General features: G+C 44.1%; 1 protein-coding gene across 4 annotated transcripts in view; it reads left to right on the forward strand.

The window, feature by feature from the left end:
* KIZ (kizuna centrosomal protein) overlaps positions 1 to 19,465 on the forward strand; it is a 134,579-nt gene extending 115,114 nt beyond the window's left edge. For 3 of the 4 annotated variants that reach the window (XM_044263550.1, XM_044263553.1, XM_044263552.1), the window contains 2 exons: positions 10,025 to 10,068; positions 12,441 to 12,639. In XM_044263550.1, coding sequence (XP_044119485.1) covers positions 10,025 to 10,068; positions 12,441 to 12,544 — 148 coding nt within the window. In that variant the 3' untranslated portion in view covers positions 12,545 to 12,639. Of the gene's footprint in view, positions 1 to 10,024; positions 10,069 to 12,440; positions 12,640 to 19,438 lie in introns of those variants that run through there. The other variant, XM_044263551.1, reaches the window with a different exon arrangement.
* The last annotated feature ends 643 nt before the right edge of the window (positions 19,466 to 20,108 follow it).

The raw sequence follows: 20,108 nt of genomic DNA on the forward strand, positions 1-20,108 counted from the left end.
TGAACAGCGTCGACAAGATGAGAAATGTCACTCCGTAATGAATGAAACTCTGGCTGCATATTATTTTGTTGTGTGACTCAAGGGAAGGTTACGGTTTGGGGTTTTGTTGATCTGAAATAACAGTAGAAACTTCAGTCTACCTTTGAAAATATTTGCACCAGAGCCAAGCATTGTTTTGCAGCTGTTGTTTCGTTGGTTTAAGACTCAATTGACACCTCAGTGAACCACAAATTAGCGTCTACAGCTGCTCGCAGTAGGGCTGCTTAGAGACCACACAATGAAGGGTGTCGGAAAAGGGCAGAGAGAAAACATCGGGCCTTAAAAGAAATAAAGTGGCCTGTTTCTTCTTCCTGAGGCGGCTGACATATATACTGGCAATTGCCTGGGATTTGTTTTCGATTCCTCTTTTTCACCAAGCCTTTGGGCTGGGTTACCCTTTCCTTTCCTGCAACTTCCCTGCTTATTGTCCATAAAGAACAAAATTTATACTTTCACATCTGTGGAAAATGTAGCCCTTCTCGTAAGTTTTCCAGGCAACAATATGTGAGTTGGTGAGTTGTGTGCTGGATTTGTCTCCAACATGAAATACTGACCATGCGGTAGCATTGGGTCAAAAAGAATTTATCAGTGGGGACAGAAGCAGTTGTCTGAGGAGATACCTACCGTTTTGGCTTTGGGCTGCATGTTGCTTAAAACTGCACAAATTTCCTTTTGTGATAACAGTTCTCATTTATGCAATATCCTTTAGATGATTGTGTTACTTTTTAATTAACTTCTTACCCTGAAATTTTAAAACAGAAACTTTACATATCTAATGTCATATATGGTGTCCCATAAGATAAAATGATTTGATCCAGAAATCTAGTATTTTTAAAATGCTTTCACTTTTATTTTGAAAAACATTGTAAAAACAAAAAAAATGTGATATTTGTAGGACTCAGAATATCTTGAAAGGACATTCTAAAATTAGATCATTCATTTAGAAACCTGACAAGTTCAATTTTAGAAAATCACTCATGTAGTTCTCAGAAATTAGCATCTGTAATACCTGGGTTTTCATCCTTGTTTTTGAAGGAAGTGGGAAGAAATGAATCATGGAACAGGAAGAGTGCTAAAGTGTTATATTTTTGGGGTTATACTGTAAATTCAATTCTGGGTCTTCTAAAGGAAATTTTAAAGGTATTGAGTTCTACAGGTAGTTTCAGGGCATCCTATTACCATTTGGCTGAATAACGTATCCTATAATTCTTAAAGATCGTTAGAAGTGGCATGCATTGCATGGAGCACTGGGTGTGGTGGAAAAAAACAATTCTGTTACGCTGAAAAGAAATTTAAAAAAAAGTTTGTTAGAAGTGCTCTTTTCTATTACATCTTAAGGGCACAAAAAAGCTCATCTCTTCTTTAACTTGTCTTTATAGGTATACACACCTGAGGCAGTTTTAAAATACATTTAGAAAGCATCTGGGCCCCAAGAACATTAACTCAGTCTTGTGTCTGTATGTTACTAAAGTAAATTCACACTTTCTTCCCCCTTCATTCTGAAGCAAGGACGTATCGTTCCTACGTGAAATTATTTTTCTAAATAAACTACAAGTCATCTTATCACCCCCCTTTAAGAAGGTGGGAAAAATCAAGGAATCTTTAGTTCTAGACCCTTGATAATAATCCAGTGATGAAAAGGCCTCGATGTTGAGTGTGTGGGTTCGATGTGCTATATGTCATGGTGTGGTTGCTGTCCTGGGTTTGGTGGTGTTAGTACAGCACCCTGGGCTTTGGAGAGCTCTAGGTTTGTGGTTTGTGCCTGGATTCACTGAAATTTCTTAGAGGCTTACATTTAAGGATCCCACTTACTGCAGTCACTCCTCGTGCTTTATTGCTTTTACAAGTGGTCTCGAAACCCAGTACTTGAGAATAAACATAACAGTGCGGTGCTGCTGTAGCACTTTTAAAAATTCTTCTTTGCTCTATTTTGTCAGTGAGCTGATGAGCAACCTCAAAAAAAAAAAAAAAAAAAAAAAAAAAAAAAGACCCTGCTGGACCTTAAAAAAAAAAAAAATGGCTTCCTCTGATGTCCTAGAGACAATAATTATGATGTGCTAGTTAAGCCCAAACTACAGCTGAGGGATTTTACTTTAAAGCAGCGGCTTGGGTGCAAAAATGCATTTATAGCTCTTTGTCTGCACCTCATTATGTGTGGGCCTGATTCATTAAGTAATTGGTTTGCAGTTGTTTACATGAGTATTAAGGCCTTCTTTTCAGCCGCCTTTGAGAGATACATTGTGCAAATGTTGCCTGTGATGAATGCAGAATGAGGGCCAGAGGGTCCGTCCTATTGGCTAAACAGTGCACTCTGTTGAAAAGCCAGAGAAAGGGATTGGGTGCTGCTTTGCATAGCAATGACTTTCTTAATAAGCGTTACAGATTAATACACACAAGCTATAAAAGATGCAAAGAGATACTCTTAGCACATTTATACATGCTCATTTCATTGTGATGGTGGTGGGATCCGGGTGCTTTCATATTCCGTTTTTCAGAGCAGCAGCTTCAGTGCATGAGCCGTAATAGAATCCGATGTTTATTGTATTATAAATCACGGGCAAGTAGGCAGATCGGCAACAGTTTATTATTAAAGATTCTTTCAGTGTAAATCTTTTTCTACCATTGTATTTGCTTCAGCAAAATCATTTTGTGGTTGAGTGGGGATGAAAGGCATAATGTACGAAGGAGTGAGTCCTAATAGGAAGCCGTTCTCCGAGTAAAGACCACTTGTTCCCTTTTGTTCAGGGGTGCATGCCAGAGCTTCCTCTCCTCTGCAAACATTGTCTTGCTTTACCTTCCTCAGGAAGCAGTTTTCACGCTCTGGGATCCATTTATTCAATGGAGAGTATATTTTAACAGCCTGCCGTGTATAACTTCAGTTTACTGGCCAGATCGAGATAACATTTTACGGGAAGAAAAGGATGTGTGCTTGCAACATAATTGCCTGGGGGAAAGGTAGCAGAAGTCACCCAGGCGCAGCACCCTGGCAGGGCCACTGTGGGTGGCATTCTGTGCCCATCCTGCAGCCACACGCGTGGCCAGTGGAGGGCGCCAGGTTGCAGCTGATGCTCTGGTGGGGACCCTGGGATCTCTCTTCTTGCCTGGTCACTGTGCCATTTTCCCTTGGGCTAATACAAAGATCACAAGGAATCAGTACCAGTGAAATAAAAATGCAGTTTTTCTGGCAGTCCTTTAGGCTCTCCTATTAAAGTCCCCATTCCCCGTCTCTGGCTAAACAAATCTACATTCTTCTTAAATGCCATTGAATAAGCAGCTGCCTAAATATCCTCCATGTTTTTCTCACAAACCCACATACTTTATTTTTTCTACACAGAGAATGGAAGAGCCAGTCCCTTGCTTGACTAGCTGAAGGGAAGGAGTTAACAAGTTGACCCCAGACAGCTTTACCAAAAAAAAAAAAAAAAAAAAAAGGCATCTGCTGCAGGGCCCCTGGCTAACCATCAGGGGGCGCTCGGACTTTGTCAAATTAAAAGTGTATCTGCTTTCCGTCTGCTCTTAAGAAAACTTGAAATTACTATTTACAAAGATTTGTTGGCATACCTGTGGGGGTTTTTTCTTACTGAATTATTTCATGCCTTCTATTTTTCAGAAGTATATGTCTCCTCTAAGAAAAATTCTAGCCGAAGATGCAGTTTGAGACATTTTAATACCAATTCTAGCTAGCAGTCAAATCATTAAAATTAGAAGTCGGTCTATAGATCACACCTTTTTTTAAAATCTTTTTTTTTTAATTCTATTTTTTTATTTGACAGAGATCACAAGTAGGCAGAGACGCAGGCAGAGAGAGAGGGGGAAAGCAGGCTCCCTGCTGAACAGAGACCCTCCCCGCCCAGAACCCTGGGATCATGACCTGAGCCGAAGGCAGAGGCTTTAACCCACTGAGCCACCTATAGATCACATCTTCTTACTAGTTATTTTAAGTCTTAAAGTAAGAGCCTAGAACCAGAAGGGCACTTCCCAATAGGAGACCCTCCCAACTGCCCCCACGACCATACACCCTGCCCTCGGCAGGATCCATCCTAAGAGTCTCATTGCCAGACTCTGCTGACATGACCTCAAAGTCACAGTAACTTGGGTAGTTTGTTAACAGGCTGTGGACACATTTTTCCTTTAAAGCAATGATACTGACCATAAGGTTGAAAGTCATTGTGTTACTAATATTGGGATATCCCCCAGGACTGACTGTTTTCCAGATTCCTCTTCCCACGGCCCCACTCAAGTATCACGTGTCCCATCATCTGCAGTGCCCCCCAGCCTGTTCCCACATGCCCTGTGCCCACTGGACAGCCTCATGTCATGTCCTCATACAACCTGCTGCATCATATGCACCAGCTTCTAGTCTTGCTCTTTTGCTGGAATGTTTCTGCCCCACTCTTTCACCTGGCCAATGCCCACTAGACTGTCAAGGTTTAACTATTAGCTTTCTGAAAGTTTCCTAAGCAGAGGATCTGGTCATACAATATGCCCCTGGTGTGGCGCCATGGCTAGTTCTAGCATCATCTGTAACATAGGGGTGGTAGCCATTTTCAGGTACCTTGCCCCCAATGTGAGCTCCTCACTAGGGCCTGGGGGGATTTTGTTGGCCACCAGTGCTCAAAAACCATAGAACTTGCTGAGTGCGTGAACATCTTTATAAAGCTCTACTGTTCACTCGGGCATTTGTCTTAGATGTTCTCACCTCTGGGCGGCATCATGTACCCTTTCCACAGGGAGCTTTCCAGAAAGGTCTCTGCACAAGCGTGTGAAAGAGGAAAGGCCATGTGCACATGCACGTTTCCCAAGGGAGACTCTTGCAGTCAACTTTGTGTATGCTCTGCTCACACACTCTACATTTGGCTTCCAGGAAGCACACTGGGTGTACACATTTTGAGTGGCTTCCTGGAGTCCTTACCTGACTGCCATCCTGTCTGTTGGAGAAAGGATGCCTGGCTCCTGGCCCTGAATTTGACAAGGGCTTGTGGGCTCTTGGCACATGTTAGGGGCTTGGCTGTTGCCCCCTAATTCTGCTGCCGTCAATTGTTGGCCCACCCTGCAGTGGCCTTTTTTGGCTGATGTCACAGTTCTTATTTTGCTGTCTGTCTCCCCAATGAAGCATGAGAGGCGCAGGAAGAGGTGAAATGTGTCTTGCTTGTGGCTGCAGGCCCAGCACAGAGCTGATGTGTAATGTCACCTGTACGGGATTTATGAGAGAGTGAATGAGTGAGTGAGCAAACGAATGAACAGCCCATTGCAGAGGAGAGGTTTGGCCCATCTGCATATACCAGGCCCAGCAGAGGCAGTTACCTAGTCTCCTCCCCGTCCCACCCATCAGGCTCCTCAGGGAGGAGACTTCATGCATCTTGGGCCTGTTGCCTTTCAGTCTGTCCCCAGACTTTCCCTTTCCTTAGCCACTGTGCCAGAGGACCTGTCACCTCCACTTAGACCCCATGACTGCACATCACTAAACCAAGCACATGCACTTGTTCACCCAAAAGCTGTAAATGTATGGCAGGGCCACTCCCTGAGACCTGCTGCTCCCAGGCTGTTGAGCGTGATTGTCTCAAAGCTGACCAGGACACTGCAAGGAAGACCTTACTACCCCCATTTTGCGGACAGAAAACAGATGCTCAGAGAGGTAGGGAACTTACCCAGGGCCACACAGGGAGCGGAGTTGAGCATGGGGGCTGGGGAGGGGGAGTAGGCAGAGGCTCTCTGGCCCCAGAGCTGGCACTGTCTCCCATCAGCAGTCCAACACTGGCATAGGGACCAGTCCCAATGTAGGTTCTCCCCACCCTACTGTGTGACAATTTTTCACCGGTTCCTGTGGGGAAAGGTCTTTGCAATGCGTGCCTTTGGGAAGTATCTGTGAGCCAGGAGGAGCTCTGCCCCACCTCGTCCCCTCCATCTGCTAGCACTGTGTGTCTTGAGACACATCCCGCTCAGCCTCCCGGGCCCCACCACCTAGACAGTGAAAGTGCTGGATTGATAATCAAACCATAAATGCTCTGCTATAATTTAATAATAGATTTCCTAGAAACTCATAGGCTTTCCATAGCTCATTTTTACTCCACTTGCTGGTTCCACAAAGCAAAACTTCATCTTTATAATAGACCTTGCCATCTAACTGTGTTGATATTGACTGTGTTAATCTGATTAAGTAACTATTTCTAGCTACATTAGCCTTGTCCTGCTATAAAATGGACAGTCGGCGCCCATAATTTCAACTCTTTCTTAGTACTCTGTGTGTTGCCAGGATTGCATGCGTAGTGCCAGGTGCTGCTCTCAGACTGTAACTGTTAAGACCCTGGCCAGCCTTAATGTCTCAAGTTTAGCAAGGATGAACACAAAAGTGACTTTGACTTGAGGTCCCCTAATCTGATTTATCAACGACAGGGGACTTATAAACAATTACTGAAATTCATCACAAATAAGATAGCTTGCTGGATAGAAAGAGGGAAGCTATGTGATAAGGCCAATACAGCAGAAGGTTAACAATTGAACATCCCCTTCATGGGTACATGGTATTTACTATACAGCTAAGGGGAGAAATTGCCAAACCTACTGGGAAAATCTGCAGCATTTAAAAGCAAAGTCTAAAGTCTAACCATGGGAAATAGTCAAGTCTGCTGTCTTGGATCCCGGGAGTTACCATGAAGACTACAGGGGAAAGGCAGGCCCTTTGATGGGCTGCAGGTGTGGCACGCGTCACCCGTGCAACAGGTTTGGTGCACTGTGGCCCTAAGGCAAAGTCGGGGCCTGGCCGCCGCCTGGTTCTGTACAGCCAGCTAGCTAAGAGTGGTTTTTATATTTTTAAATGGTTGGGAGGAATCCAGAGAAGAATAATGTTGCATGACACCTAAAAGTCCCGGGAAATTCAAATTGTAGTGCCTGCCTGTAGAGGTTGAATTGTAACAGCCGTGTCTACCAGGTTACACATTGTTCACAGCTGTTGTCATGCCACAACCACAGAAGCGAGCAATTGTGACTAAGACCAGACGGCCCACAACGCCCAAGACGTTTGCTCTCTGGCTCATTACGGCAAACCTCTGCTAACCTGGGCATTATAAGATGGAAATGTTACTTGCGTTCTCTCAGGGAAGATGAAGCAGTCCGACTCCAAGCATGTGCGACAGGCTATGGTGACCCTATCTCATGGCCTGTAAGACTAACTCTTCCATTTTTTTCTGCTTTCCAAACTGAAAATGTTTTGTCTCTAATTTTCTGTAGTAGCTAGACAAATTGGCTATATCTAGTTCCGGGGAATGTTCTCCCACCATGCCCATGGGCCTCATCTGAGCTTTACATGTTAGGTATAGCTCCAAAAGAAACGTTGACCTGAAGAATTGTGCAATTCAGATCAACTTTGGGGTGTCACGCACTTTCTGGCATGCAGAGATGGCTTCCTCCAGGGAAAAATAATTTCCCCAAAGATGTGGGGATGGAGTAGGAAACACCTAGAGGCATTTTCCACCTTTCTCAGTAGGTGAACCACATATGTTTAGTTCTGCAACATATTTCTTGCACATTTCCAATAAGAAACTTAAACCTGATTCTGAAATCCCATAAGCAGAAACCTGCAAATCAAATGCTGTGTCAGCACATATCAGCACATATTGGTCAGGTGTCTTTAAGCAGGGCCCTGCTTTTAGTGAGGTTCCTCTTTTCATTCCACACATAATCCCTGAGCACCCACTAAGTGCAAAGCACTGGGTTACCCTGAGCCAAACAGGTAGGGTCTGTGCCCTCACAGAGCTCATACTCTGGAGGAGGCATGATCACACATGTTTCGTTACACAGATGCTTGTGATGTGGCAACTTGGATGAGGATTACTATCGTGGTGGTGGTGCAGGAGAGGAGCAATGGGGAGGTTGTAGCAGAAGGACCCAACCAAGTCTGGGGATCAGCCTTTGAGGTACTGTTCAGGATTTAGGGCTTTTGCCAAAAAACAACAGGAAGGCATCAAGGGTCTTTAGCGAGGAAGTAGAGTGATCAGGTTTGTGTTTTGACGAGTTCACTCTTGCTTCTGAGTGGAAAATGGACTGTCGGGGATGCAGTATTTGTGGCATCACCTACTAGGGGTGGTTACAAAGTGTAGGCAAAGATGCTGGTGTAGTTGGCTGAGTAGCAACAGTGCAAAGGGAAGAGCAAGGACTTCACGAAGTACTGGGAGGCCTATTGGCAGGACCTAAGGGCTGATTGGGTGCAGGAGGGCAGAGGAGTGGAAGGGGTTGGGGAGGGAACAGAGGGTCCAGGTGCTGTTGGCTGAGATAGGAGGGGCCTGGCCCAGCAGGGGAAGTGAACCACACTGGGGAGATCGTGAATTTGGTAATGGATGGACATGTTGACCACAAGGAACTTTGGAAGCATCCAAGTAGAGCTAGCACATGAGCACTGGCCATACTTCTGGAGCACAGAGAAGTGGTGGGTGCCATAGTGCCCTTGTCTTTCCAGGGGCTCCCCACTACCACACCCTACCACATCCTCCTTCTCCATCGCAGCTTGTGAGGTCCACTCCAGCTTTCAAAGCAGGATCCAGGAGGTGCCCTGCAGGCACCCATCACCTATCCTGTGCTCCAGGTCCTCCCAGCCCTTGGCACTCTTGCCCTCTTCCCCTGCAACTCTCATTACTTGGATTACACCTGGACAATTAGCCTCTCTGTACCACCAGCATTGTCAAGTCCACCTCTGCCCCGCAATCTGGACCAGTGTCCGTATGAAATGGGAAGCAGGTAAACAGTAGACAACACCCAACCCAGTAGTTGCATTTAGTGTGTGTGTGTGTGTGTGTGTGTGTGTGTGTGTGTATTAGGGGTGGGGAGGGGACTAGTACTTCATGTCAGATGGACCCATGTGGATGGCGGCCACCTTCCCTGCCACCTCTGTGACTGCTGGTGAGTGCCAGGCCCTCTTTCATGGCCACAGAGCTGGCCCATGGGGAAATAGTTGCAGGCAGCTGAAGTCATGGCAGATCATGGAACAGGCACCAAGTTTAAAGGGAATGTTGGCAGATTTTGAGCCCAGAAAAATGATACCTGAGTGGAGCTTATTCTACACACACCAAAAAAACAACCAAATCCATAAATTATGGCAGCTCTGGCCAACAGCAGGTTTTTAAGCATAGGTTAACCATAGGGAGGGAGAAGGTGAGTTTACAAGGTTTCCTATATCAGGGGGACTGGGGTCCTAACCCTGAGCAGGGACCGTGCACATTGGGGTCTGTCTTCTTGATTTTGCTCATCTAAAAGCCTGGACGGAATCTGTTTTAATGAAACAGCTATCAATCTGATGCCAGTGAATACCTTGGCAGGAGCACATTACTCGTTATTAGATGCCACAGACACTAGCATTTTGTGCATGGGATACCTAGAAACCTACACACTGGTGTCCAGAATACTTACATTTCTCAAGTATTTTATTTTTAGCTTGTCTCGAAGTGCCAAAACTTTGCCCGTTCTTGTTTTTGAGAGGGCTGTCAACAGGAAGTCCGTGCTCTGCCTCGCTGCCTGTGGGCTCCTTGTCCAATGCTACAAACGGTGTCCACAGGAGCAGTCTGACCCGGTCTCTGAAGAACCAGCAGGGAACACACTCAGAGACCCTATGATGCTGTCACAACAGCGACCCACCCACCATGGCAAATACCTCTGGCCACCATAGTCCTGACATTTTCTTCTTGCTCTTAAGACTTGGAGAATATGGGGTCCTGGGATCGAGCCCGACATTAGGCTCCCTGTTCAGCAAGGAGACTGCTTCTCCTTCTCCCTCTGCCGCTCCTCCTGATCATTCTCTATCTTTCTCTCTGTATCTGTTTGTCTCCAACAAATAAACAAAATCTTAAAAACAAAACAAAACAAAAAACGTGGGGAGCATGCATAAAATGCCCGGCCTTTCAGTGCATCATACGGACTTCGCTCATGTGCTCATTGCAAAAATATCAGTCTGATAGGACTATTTTTTCAGGACTTAGGCTATTTCTTTATTTTTCAGGCATGAAAATGAAAAGAAACTACCTACCACTTTAGAGTCTAAAGGTAAGAGAATTCATTTCGTGTTTTACCGAGAGTTGTTGGGCACCTTTTATCTGTTTTCTGAACCCTCACGTAAGGGCTATGAGGGTGCCTGTGATCACAGGGGGCCCTTGCAGCCCTCCCCAGGGTGGCATAGTATCTGAGGGGATCTGCTCATGTCGGAGGGTCAGCTGGAGGCACAGTTCTTCAGTGACAGGGCTGGGACCTGACCACACGTGGGGGTGCCACTGGGCCACAGTGGCTTAGCGTTCTAATTCACAAGTATGAATTTGCAGGGTATCCTGGCCTCCACATCCAACTGATTGCCAACATTAGTATATTCTACCTGTGAAATATTTTTTGCCTTTGTCCCCAACCTCACAGCTAATGCCCCACAAGTACCCACTGCTCATGATATGACAAGGCTCCTTAACTGGTTTCCTCACATCCAATCCCTCCCTAAGTCCTGAATGCCTTCCACCTGGCCACCAGCATCTAAAACTTCACTGAGCCTTCTTACTTTCCTAGTTAAAAATTGCTAGTGCCCTCCTCTAGATGCAGGATAGAGTTTCTAACTTTATCCCTTTGAGGTCTGGCCCTTCCTTACTTTCCAGCTATGTTCCTTCCAAGGTCTTGTCCTCTTCAGGTCAGGTCACAACCAGCTTTTTCCAAATATAAGGCATACCTTTGAGGTATTGCAGATTTGGTTCTAGACCACTGCAATAAAGCCAAATAAAAATTTTGGTCTCCCAGTGCCTATAAAATTGTATTTACACTATACTATAGTTTCTTGAGTGTACAACAGCATTATGTCTACAAAAATGTTAATCAGCATTAATTTAAAATATTTTAAAAATAATTAAACACTTTATTGCTAAAAGATGCAAATCATCATCTGAGCTTCAGCAAGTCATGATCACTGATCACAGGTCCCTCTATGAAGTATAATAATAACAGAAAGGTTTAAAATAATGAGGGAATTACCAAAATGTGACACAGAGACACAAGGTGAACAAATGCTGTTGAAAAATGGCGTCAATAGATTTGCCTGATGTAGGGTTGACACAGATCTTGAATTTGTAAAAAACCCAAACTTTGCGAAGCATAGGAAAATGTGGTGTGCCTGGATACCACACTTGTTCCTCTGTGCCTTTGCTCATGCGGTTTTTCCCTTTTCCTTAGCACCTTGAGTTCTTATTCAGCTTTGAGCCCCCAGCTCACAGGGAGACTCTCCCCCACCTCGCAGGCCAGCACTATGGTATGTCCCCTGTGGAGCTTGGGCTTGCTCTGCTCATGTCAGCTTAGACTCCCTTCCCGGGTGGCCTGTGATCAAGAGCATGGGTGTGAATCCAACAACCTGGGTAGGACTGGTAGCTTGAGCACCCTGTAATGCTGCGATTGGGACCAGTCTCCACCTGTTTGCTCAGTAGGTGGAGGCATTCCAAGGTTGGAAAGGGTGAAATGGGACTGGATATAAGAAGTCATCACAGAATGGCAGTGAGTACAGCAGAGATGTCAGTGGTCATGGAGATGGTCAGTGTAGCAGACTGTGTCCTCCCCACATCCTGACCGGCCAACTTGGAGATCACAGTGCAGTTCACAGGCGCGCTTGTGGCCTTTGGTGGCCGTATGCAGTGCCCATCTGCCTGAGGGCTTTGTCTGGCCATGGGAGCATGCCCAGCCCCCACAGGGCCGCCCAGAGTGCCAGGGAGTGGATGTCCTACTTGAGAATAACCCCCAATGAGAAGAGGAACTTGGTCAGTAAATAACCCCAGCTCCTTACTCTTTGTTGAGACAGTTTGAGGGAAGTTCTGGTCTCTCAGAGGATGCTCTATAGGACCGGTCCCCCTTGTGCCCTGCCCGCCCCCTCATGAACACACCCTCCGTTGGTTTCCTTTCTTCCTGCATTGCTCTTCTAGCCTCTCCCGTAGTTCCCAGGATCACCTCCCAAGTAAACCATATGCACGCACAACCTGGTCTCAGCACACAACTCATGCTCTTCTTCCCCTGTGCCTTCCCTTCTCCCCTTTGCTCTTGTGGAGACCAGAGGAGATCAAAGGGCAGGAGCAGCTGAGCTGAGGCAGTCCCAGGCCTGACAAAACACCCAGCTAACCCTGCTTCCATGGTAATCCTGGCCTTAAAGACCCATCCTGCAGCAAGGAGCTGGGCACAACAAAAAGGAAGGAAATATTCTGCAGTGTTTTCCATAGAACACACTGAAATGTGCGAGTGAGTGCTGTACTGACACGCATTCCAGATGCATCTGTCAGGTTCGTCCCTCCTTGTCCCTAGTAGGTCTTTTGCAGGCAGTGGTCCTGTCTGATTAAACTATTTGGCTGATGAAGTCCAGCTGTTTAGATGGAGAGACACTATAACTGTCTGGTTTTCTCTTCCAGCCTTCTGGGGTGAGTCTGATGACAGTAACTCAGAAATTGAAGCTGCTTTACGTCCTAGAAACCATAACACATCCACTGATGATTTTGATGATTTTTATGACTAATAAGCAGTAACAACTGTTGGAAATAAAGCCATTAAACAAACTAGAACCCTGTGTTTGTATGTGATATCCTAAATAAACATGTGTTTTTAAGCTTTCTAATTGTTTTATGGGAAAACTTGGGACCACATTGCTACTGGAGCAAAATTCTGTGCATAAACATAAACTAGCATATTCATTTGAAGTGCTATCAAAAAACAAAGTGATGAATGAAATGCCTGCCCATCAAAATTCAAGTTGGTTTCTTTGTATAAATTGACAAGCTGATGCGAAAATTCATATGGAAATACAAGGGAACTAGAATAACTAAAACAGTCTTGAAAAAGAACACCAGAATTGGAGTACTCACACTTCCCAATTTTGAAACTTACTTAAAAACTGTAGTAATTGGGCACCTGGGTGGCTCAGTGGGTTAAAGCCTCTGTCTTCAGCTCAGGTCATGATCCCAGGGTCCTGGGATCAAGCTCTCTGCTCAGCAGGGAGCCTGTTTCCTCCTCTCTCTCTGCTTGCTTGTGATCTCTGTCTGTCAAATAAATAAATAAAATCTTTTTTAAAAAAAACTAGTAATTGAGACAGTGTGGGACTGGCATAGACCTATAGATCAATGAAATATCAATTTATATATAATCTAGAATTGATAATCCAGAAATAAATCCTAACATCTATGGTCACTTAATCCTTGAGAAAGACACCAATCCATTTGATGGGAAGAAAATGATCTTTTCCACAAAGTGTGCTGGGACAACTAGATAGCCACCTGCAAAAGAATGAAGTTCACACTGTATACAAAATTAACTCAAAGTGGAGGAAGGACCTAAATGTAAGAGCTAAACTATAAAACTCATAGAGAAAACATAGGTGTGAATCTTTGTGACCTTGCATTAGGCAATGGTTTCTTTGTTATGACATCAAAAGCCCTTAACAGAGAAAAACAGATATATTGGACTTTACCAAAATCAAAACTTTTTGCTGCAAAGAGCACTATCAGGAAGGCGAAAAGAATGGGAGAAATATTTGCAAATCATATATTTAAAAAGAGACTTGTATCCAGAGTATTTAATGAATTTTTGGGGCGCCTGGGTGGCTCAGTGGGTTGAGCTGCTGCCTTCGGCTCAGGTCATGATCTCAGGGTCCTGGGATCGAGTCCCGCGTCGGGCTCTCTGCTCAGCGGGGAGCCTGCTTCCTCCTCTCTCTCTCTGCCTGCCTCTCTGCCTACTTGTGATCTCTCTCTGTCAAATAAATAAATAAAATCTTTAAAAAAAAAAAGAATTTTTATAACTCAATAACAAAAAGAAAACTAAGCCAATTTAAAAATGAGCAAAGGATCTGAATCGACATTGCTCCGAAGAAAATATACAAATGACGAATAAGCATGTGAAAGGATGCTTGGCATCATTAGTCATCAGGGAAATGCAAGTCAGAATCACAGGGTATCCTCATTCCCATGTGATGGCTAAAATCATAAAGACAGGTCATACAGGTGTTTGTGAGGATATGGAGAAAACCCCACTGCTGGTGGGGATGGGAGACGGTGCAACAACTTTGGAAAACACTATCAATTCCACAAAAGGACCAAAACATGGGAAGCAGTTACCCCAGCCCCTGTGAAACGCAGTGGGATCTCGGGACAGCTGGCACAGCAACCGGAACTTTTCTCTGGGTATTTATGTAGCTCCCACCTGGAAAATAATAGATGAAATAAGTAAGTTTCCTCCAACCTTCTGACCCAGGAAGTGGAGTGTAATTCTCTCTCCCACCCTCACACCACCTTAACCAAGTGACCATGGTTTAATATCGCCAGTGAGAGGTCATCTGCTTGTCAACCCACCACCATGCTGCAGCGAGAAGGACACTCTGCCTGTGTGGTGTTCTCTACAAAAACCTGTAACCAGAGTCTAATCATGAAAAAAAAAAAATCAGACAAACTCCAACTGAGGGACATTTCAGTGAAATATCTGGTCTATTCTCAAGACTGTCAAGGTCATGAAAATCAAGAAAAGACAGTGTTACAAACCAGAGGAGACATGAAGACAAAATGCAATGTGAGATGCTAGATTGGATCCTTGAACCAGAAAAAAAAAAAAAAAAAAGGCATTAATGGGAAATCCAAAGGAAGTTTGTGGAGTATAGTTGACAGTAATGTACTAGTGTGGGTTTCTTAGTTTCTGCAAATGAACCATGGCAACATAAGATCAGGGGGATATAACATTAGAAACCAGAACTTTCTGTATTATCTATATTATCTCTGCAACTTTTCTAAACTCTTCTAAATCTAAAATTATTCCATACACAAAAATCCAGCAGTAGGGGCACCTGGTGCTCAGTGGGTTAAGCCTCTGCCTTCGGCTCAGGCCATGATCTCAGGGTCCTGGGATCGAGCCCCGCATCAGGCTCTCTGCTCAGCGGGCAATAAACATAGACAAGTAAGTGATACCCTTCCAGACTGTCACTATGTGTATAAGTGTTTGTTTTTTACATCATCTTAAACATTTCTATTTTTAATTCTAAATCTTTTTTTAAAAAATATTTTATTTATTTATTTGACAGACAGAGATCACAAGTAGGCAGAGAGGCAGGCAGAGAGAGAGAGGAAGGGATGCAGGCTCCCTGCTGAGCAGAGAGCCCAATGAAGGGCTTGATCCCAGGACCCCAGGATTGAGCCGAAGGCAGAGGTTTAACCCACTGAGCCATCCAGGTGCCCCTCTAATTCTAAATCTTATCAGAAAATAAAACAGCCTTTCAGCCAGGACACTAACTAGGTTATTTGTCAGCAGTGTTAACAGAAAGCAAGAGTCATACATCTAAACACCTTATACTGGAGATCACATGTCAGGTGTACTGATGATGACCCAGAAGAAAGCCTCGGTCTGGTGCTAGTCCACTACTTTTCTAACATCTAATCTTACTTCTGCATAGTAGTAGAGTAGGCCTGGGGCCCAACACCTTTAGCAGGCAAAATTTCCAGCTAAATTTAACATTCTTTTTTTGGTTACTTCCTGTTTACCTCAAGTGACCCTGATTTAAAATAAAGAGGAATAATATAAAGTTCCCTTTTTATATATGTTTTAGGGAAAAGAGGATAATCAACTTTTTAAAATACACTAAGAAAATAACAGTACAAGGGATAGGAGGGCTTGGCTAAGCTCTGCTCTTCTGTGTTCACCAGACAACACTCTGATCCATTTTGAGGTCTCCAAGGGCTTCAGTTTCTGGAGCGTCACACACAGGCCTGTAGCCAGTCTTGTTTCCCCAGGTAGAGGCAGTGGGACAACGTAAGTTTGTAAACTCTTTGTATGAAAAATTCCCCTGTGTTTTCCTCTACCCTCCCTCCACTACCACAACTCATATTGCTCCCGACGCCTCCTGTGTGGTGTTTTCCCACACTAACAAGTTCCCTGACACCGTCCTGCGATGCAATTCGATTCTGACACTACCTGCTCTTAGTGCAGACCTTACAGGTTAAGGGCTCAGTCTCACAAGTCACATACACCAGTCACAAGTAGTACGTCCTTGGGTTACCCACAACTTCCATCAGACTTGGCTAAAAGCTGGATTGCCACAGTCCCTCCTTGGTTCTGATAATTTGCTAGAATGGCTCACAGAATTCAGGGAACACCAAATCCTTTTACTGATTTATCGTAAAAGATATGACAAAGGACACAGATGAGCATCCAGATGGAGGAGATGCAAGGACAACGTACGTGGAAAGGTGCACAGAACTTCTCTGCCAGGGAGCCCACTCTCCTGGCACCTCTGTGTGTTCAGCAACCTGGAAGCTTCCAAACCTCATAGTACTGGGAATTTTAGAGAGGCTTCATCATGTAAGCATGACAGATTAGGAACCTCACTTCTAGTCCCACCCCCTCTCCAAAGAACATGGGGCTGAATGTTCCAAGCTCCTCATCATGGCTTGGTCTCTCTGGAGATCAGCCCTTACCCTGAAGCGGTCAGGAGCCCACCCAGAGTCACCTCAATAGGACAAAAGACTCCAGTCACCCAGGGCAAGTCCAAGAGTTTTAAGAGCTCTGTGTCAGGAACCAGGGATCAGAGTCCAGTATATACATTTTCTATTACTTCCCACTGGTCTTCCAATTTCTGGATCAGATTTTGGTGAGCTTGGTTAATGGGAAGACCTGATGGAATCAAGCACCAGTGGTAAGGACTCAATTCGGTGCTGGGGGTGACTGCCCTCCCAGCACCTACCAACCGAGCTTCAGATGTGGCTTTAACATCTGCTCACTAACAAGCCTCTATTGATACTTTCTGCGTGTCAGTACCTAGTGTGCTAGTCATTGGGAATAATACAAAGATGGATCTAACAGTCATTAACCTCAGGGTGCTCACACTCCAACAAGAGAGAAAAAGCCTGAAACATGGCACATTATGTACAATATATTATGATAGATAGATGAGAGAAAGATAAGCTTACACACACACAGAGGCTCAGAGGAGTGAAAAAAAATGGTTTCTCCTCGGTTGAGTTCGGGAAGGTGACATTTGTTGGGATGGGGTTGGGCGGGGGAATAGGGACTAGAGGCAGAGAAATGACACTTGCAAGCCTTAGGGGCACAAAAGAACATGTTTAAAGGAAACACAAGCAGAGAGACTAGCACAAGACCCGTGTGCAGCAAGGATGAGCACTGAGTCTGAAGGCAGGCGGGGAGAGAAGGGAGCAGGCATCAAGAGAAGGAAGCAACTCTAGCTGGGAGGGAATGAATTTGTGTGCATTACCTACAGATGTCAAATGTTAAAAAAGAAAAAAAAAAGAACTAAAACCAGTGAATCACTGAAGTTGTAATTTGTAAAACTTTTGTGCACATATTGAATGGTTTGCAGAGTGGTAGCCCTGAAACCACAACATGGGATGAGACTCAGAGGTCTTTTGTTGTCAAGCGACTTATATAGTGTGGCACCAGGGACTGTCTAGCCTTCACAGTGATTGGTTATGTTGGAATTTTCCTAAAGGAAAGGGAATTGGTTAGTGGCTACCACATATCAACTTGGGGAAACAGTTGAAGTTTCACTTATGATTTTCAGAGGCATAAGCAAGAGGTGAAGTTCAAGGGAGCCTTTCTCGTCTTAGAAAATGACCTAAGTTAAGATTTACTTGTATGACTAAAGTGGTTTTATCTGCTCAGAATTTTCAAGACTAGTCTCTGTGTGTGTTTTAACACAGACAATATGATTGTCTACTAAGAAAATCAAGAGACTCTGAAAGGAAAGTGTTAGAACCAGTAAGCTCAGAAAAGTTGGTGGCTTTTCAATGAAAAACAGTATAGCAATATACAGGAAAACCAGTTTGAAAACCTTTGAAAGATGTCATTAACAGTGACAACAAAAATCACATGCACAAAATCTAAAGTTTTTAAGGGATTAAAAGATAAATTTTTCAATTCTTTATTTAAATTCTATTTAGTTCACATATACTGTGTTAGTTTCAGGGGTAGAATTTAGTCATCCATCAGTTGCATAACACCCAGTTCTCATTACATCAAGTTCCCTCCTTAATACCCATCACCCAGTTACACTAGCCCCCCACCCCGCCACCTCTCTTCCATCAACACTCAGTTTCTTTCCTACAGTTAAGAGTCTCTTATGGTTTGCCTCCTTATTTTAATATTATTTTGTTTTTTTTCTCCCTTCCCTGATATTCACTTTTTTTGTTTGTTAAATTCCATAGTGAGTGAAATCATATGGTATTTCTTTCTCTAACTTACTTTGCCTAGTGTAATATCCTCTAGTTTCATCCATGTCATTGAAAATGGCAAGATTTCATTTTTTTAAAGATTTTATTTATTTATTTGATAAACATAGATCACAAGTAGTCAGAGAGGCAGGGAGAGGGGGGGGGAAACAGGCTCCCCGCTGAGCAGAGAGCCCGATGCGAGGCTCGATCCCAGGACCCTGAGATCATGACCTGAGCCGAAGGCAGAGGCTTTAACCCACTGAGCCACCCAGGCACCCCAAGATTTCATTTTTTGATGGCTGGGTAATATTCCTGTGTGTGTATGTGTGTGTGTGTGTGTGTGTGTGTGTGTGTGCCACATCTTTATCCATTCTTCTGTCAATGGACATCTGGTCTCTTTCTATAGTTTGGCTATTGTGGATATTACTCCTTATAAACATGGGTACAGTTGCCCCTTTGAATCACTATGTTTGTATTCTTTAGATAAATACCTAGTAGTGCAATGCTGGGTCTTAGGGTAGCTCTACTTTTAACTACTTTTTTTTTTCAATATATTTATTTTCAGAAAAATAGTATTCATTATTTTTTCACCACACCCAGTGCTCCATGCAATCCGTGCCCTCTATAATACCCACCACCTGGTACCCCAACCTCCCACCCCCCCGCCACTTCAAACCCCTCAGATTGTTTTTCAGAGTCCATAGTCTCTCGTGGTTCACCTCCCCTTCCAATTTACCCCAACTCCCTTCTCCTCACTAACTCCCCATGTCCTCCATGCTATTTGTTATGCTCCACAAATAAGTGAAACCATATGATAATTGACTCTCTCTGCTTGACTTATTTCACTCAGCATAATCTTTTCCAGTCCCGTCCATGTTGCTACAAAAGTTGGGTACTTTTAACTTCTTGAGGAACTTGTTTTCCAGAGTGGCTGTACAAGTTTGCATTCCCACCAACAGTGTAAGAGGGCTGGCCTTTCTCTGCATTCTCACCAACATCTGTTGTTTCCTGAGTTGTTAATTTTAGTCCTTCTTACCAGTGTGATGTGGTATCTCATTGTGGTTTTGGTTTGTATTTTCCTGATGCGAAGCGATATTCAGCATTTTTTCATGTGTCTATTGGCCATTTGTATGTCTTTTTTGGAGAAATGTCTATTCATATCTTCTGCCCATTTCTTTTTTTTTTTAATATTTTATTTATTTATTTGACAGAGAGAGATCACAAGTAGGCAGAGAGACAGGCAGAGAGAGAGAGAGAGGAAGAAGCAGGCTTCCCGCTGAGCAGAGAGCCCGATGTGGGACTCGATCCCAGGACTCTGAGATCATGACCCGAGCCAAAGGCAGCGGCCTAACCCACTGAGCCACCCAGGTACCCCCTTCTGCCCATTTCTTGACTGGATTTTTTGTTTGTTTGTTTTTTGGTATTGAATTTGGTAAGTTCTTTATAGATTTTGCATATTAGCCCTTTATCTGATATGTCATGTGCAAATATCTTCTCCCATTCTGTAGGTTGCCTCTTAGTTTTATTGACTGTTCCTTTGCTGTGCAAAAGCTTTTTATCTTGATGAAGTCCCTATAGTTCAAGTTTGCTTTTTTTCCCTCTTGCCTTTGGAGACATGTCTAGCAAGAAGTTGCTGCAACTAAAGTCAAAGAGGTTATTGCCTGTGTTCTCCTTTAGGATTTTGATAGATTCCAGTCTCACATTTAGGCCTTTCATCCATTTTGAGTTTATTTTTGTGCATGGTGTAAGAAAGTGGTCCAGTTTTATTCTTCTGCATGTAGCTGTCTATTTTCCCAACACCATTTGTTGAAGACTGTCTTTTTTCCATTGGACATTCTTTCCTGCTTTGTGGAAGATTAGTTGACCATAGAGTTGAGGGTC

This window comes from Neovison vison, chromosome 8 (genome assembly GCF_020171115.1).
Source record: "Neovison vison isolate M4711 chromosome 8, ASM_NN_V1, whole genome shotgun sequence".
Lineage (NCBI taxonomy): Eukaryota > Metazoa > Chordata > Mammalia > Carnivora > Mustelidae > Neogale > Neogale vison.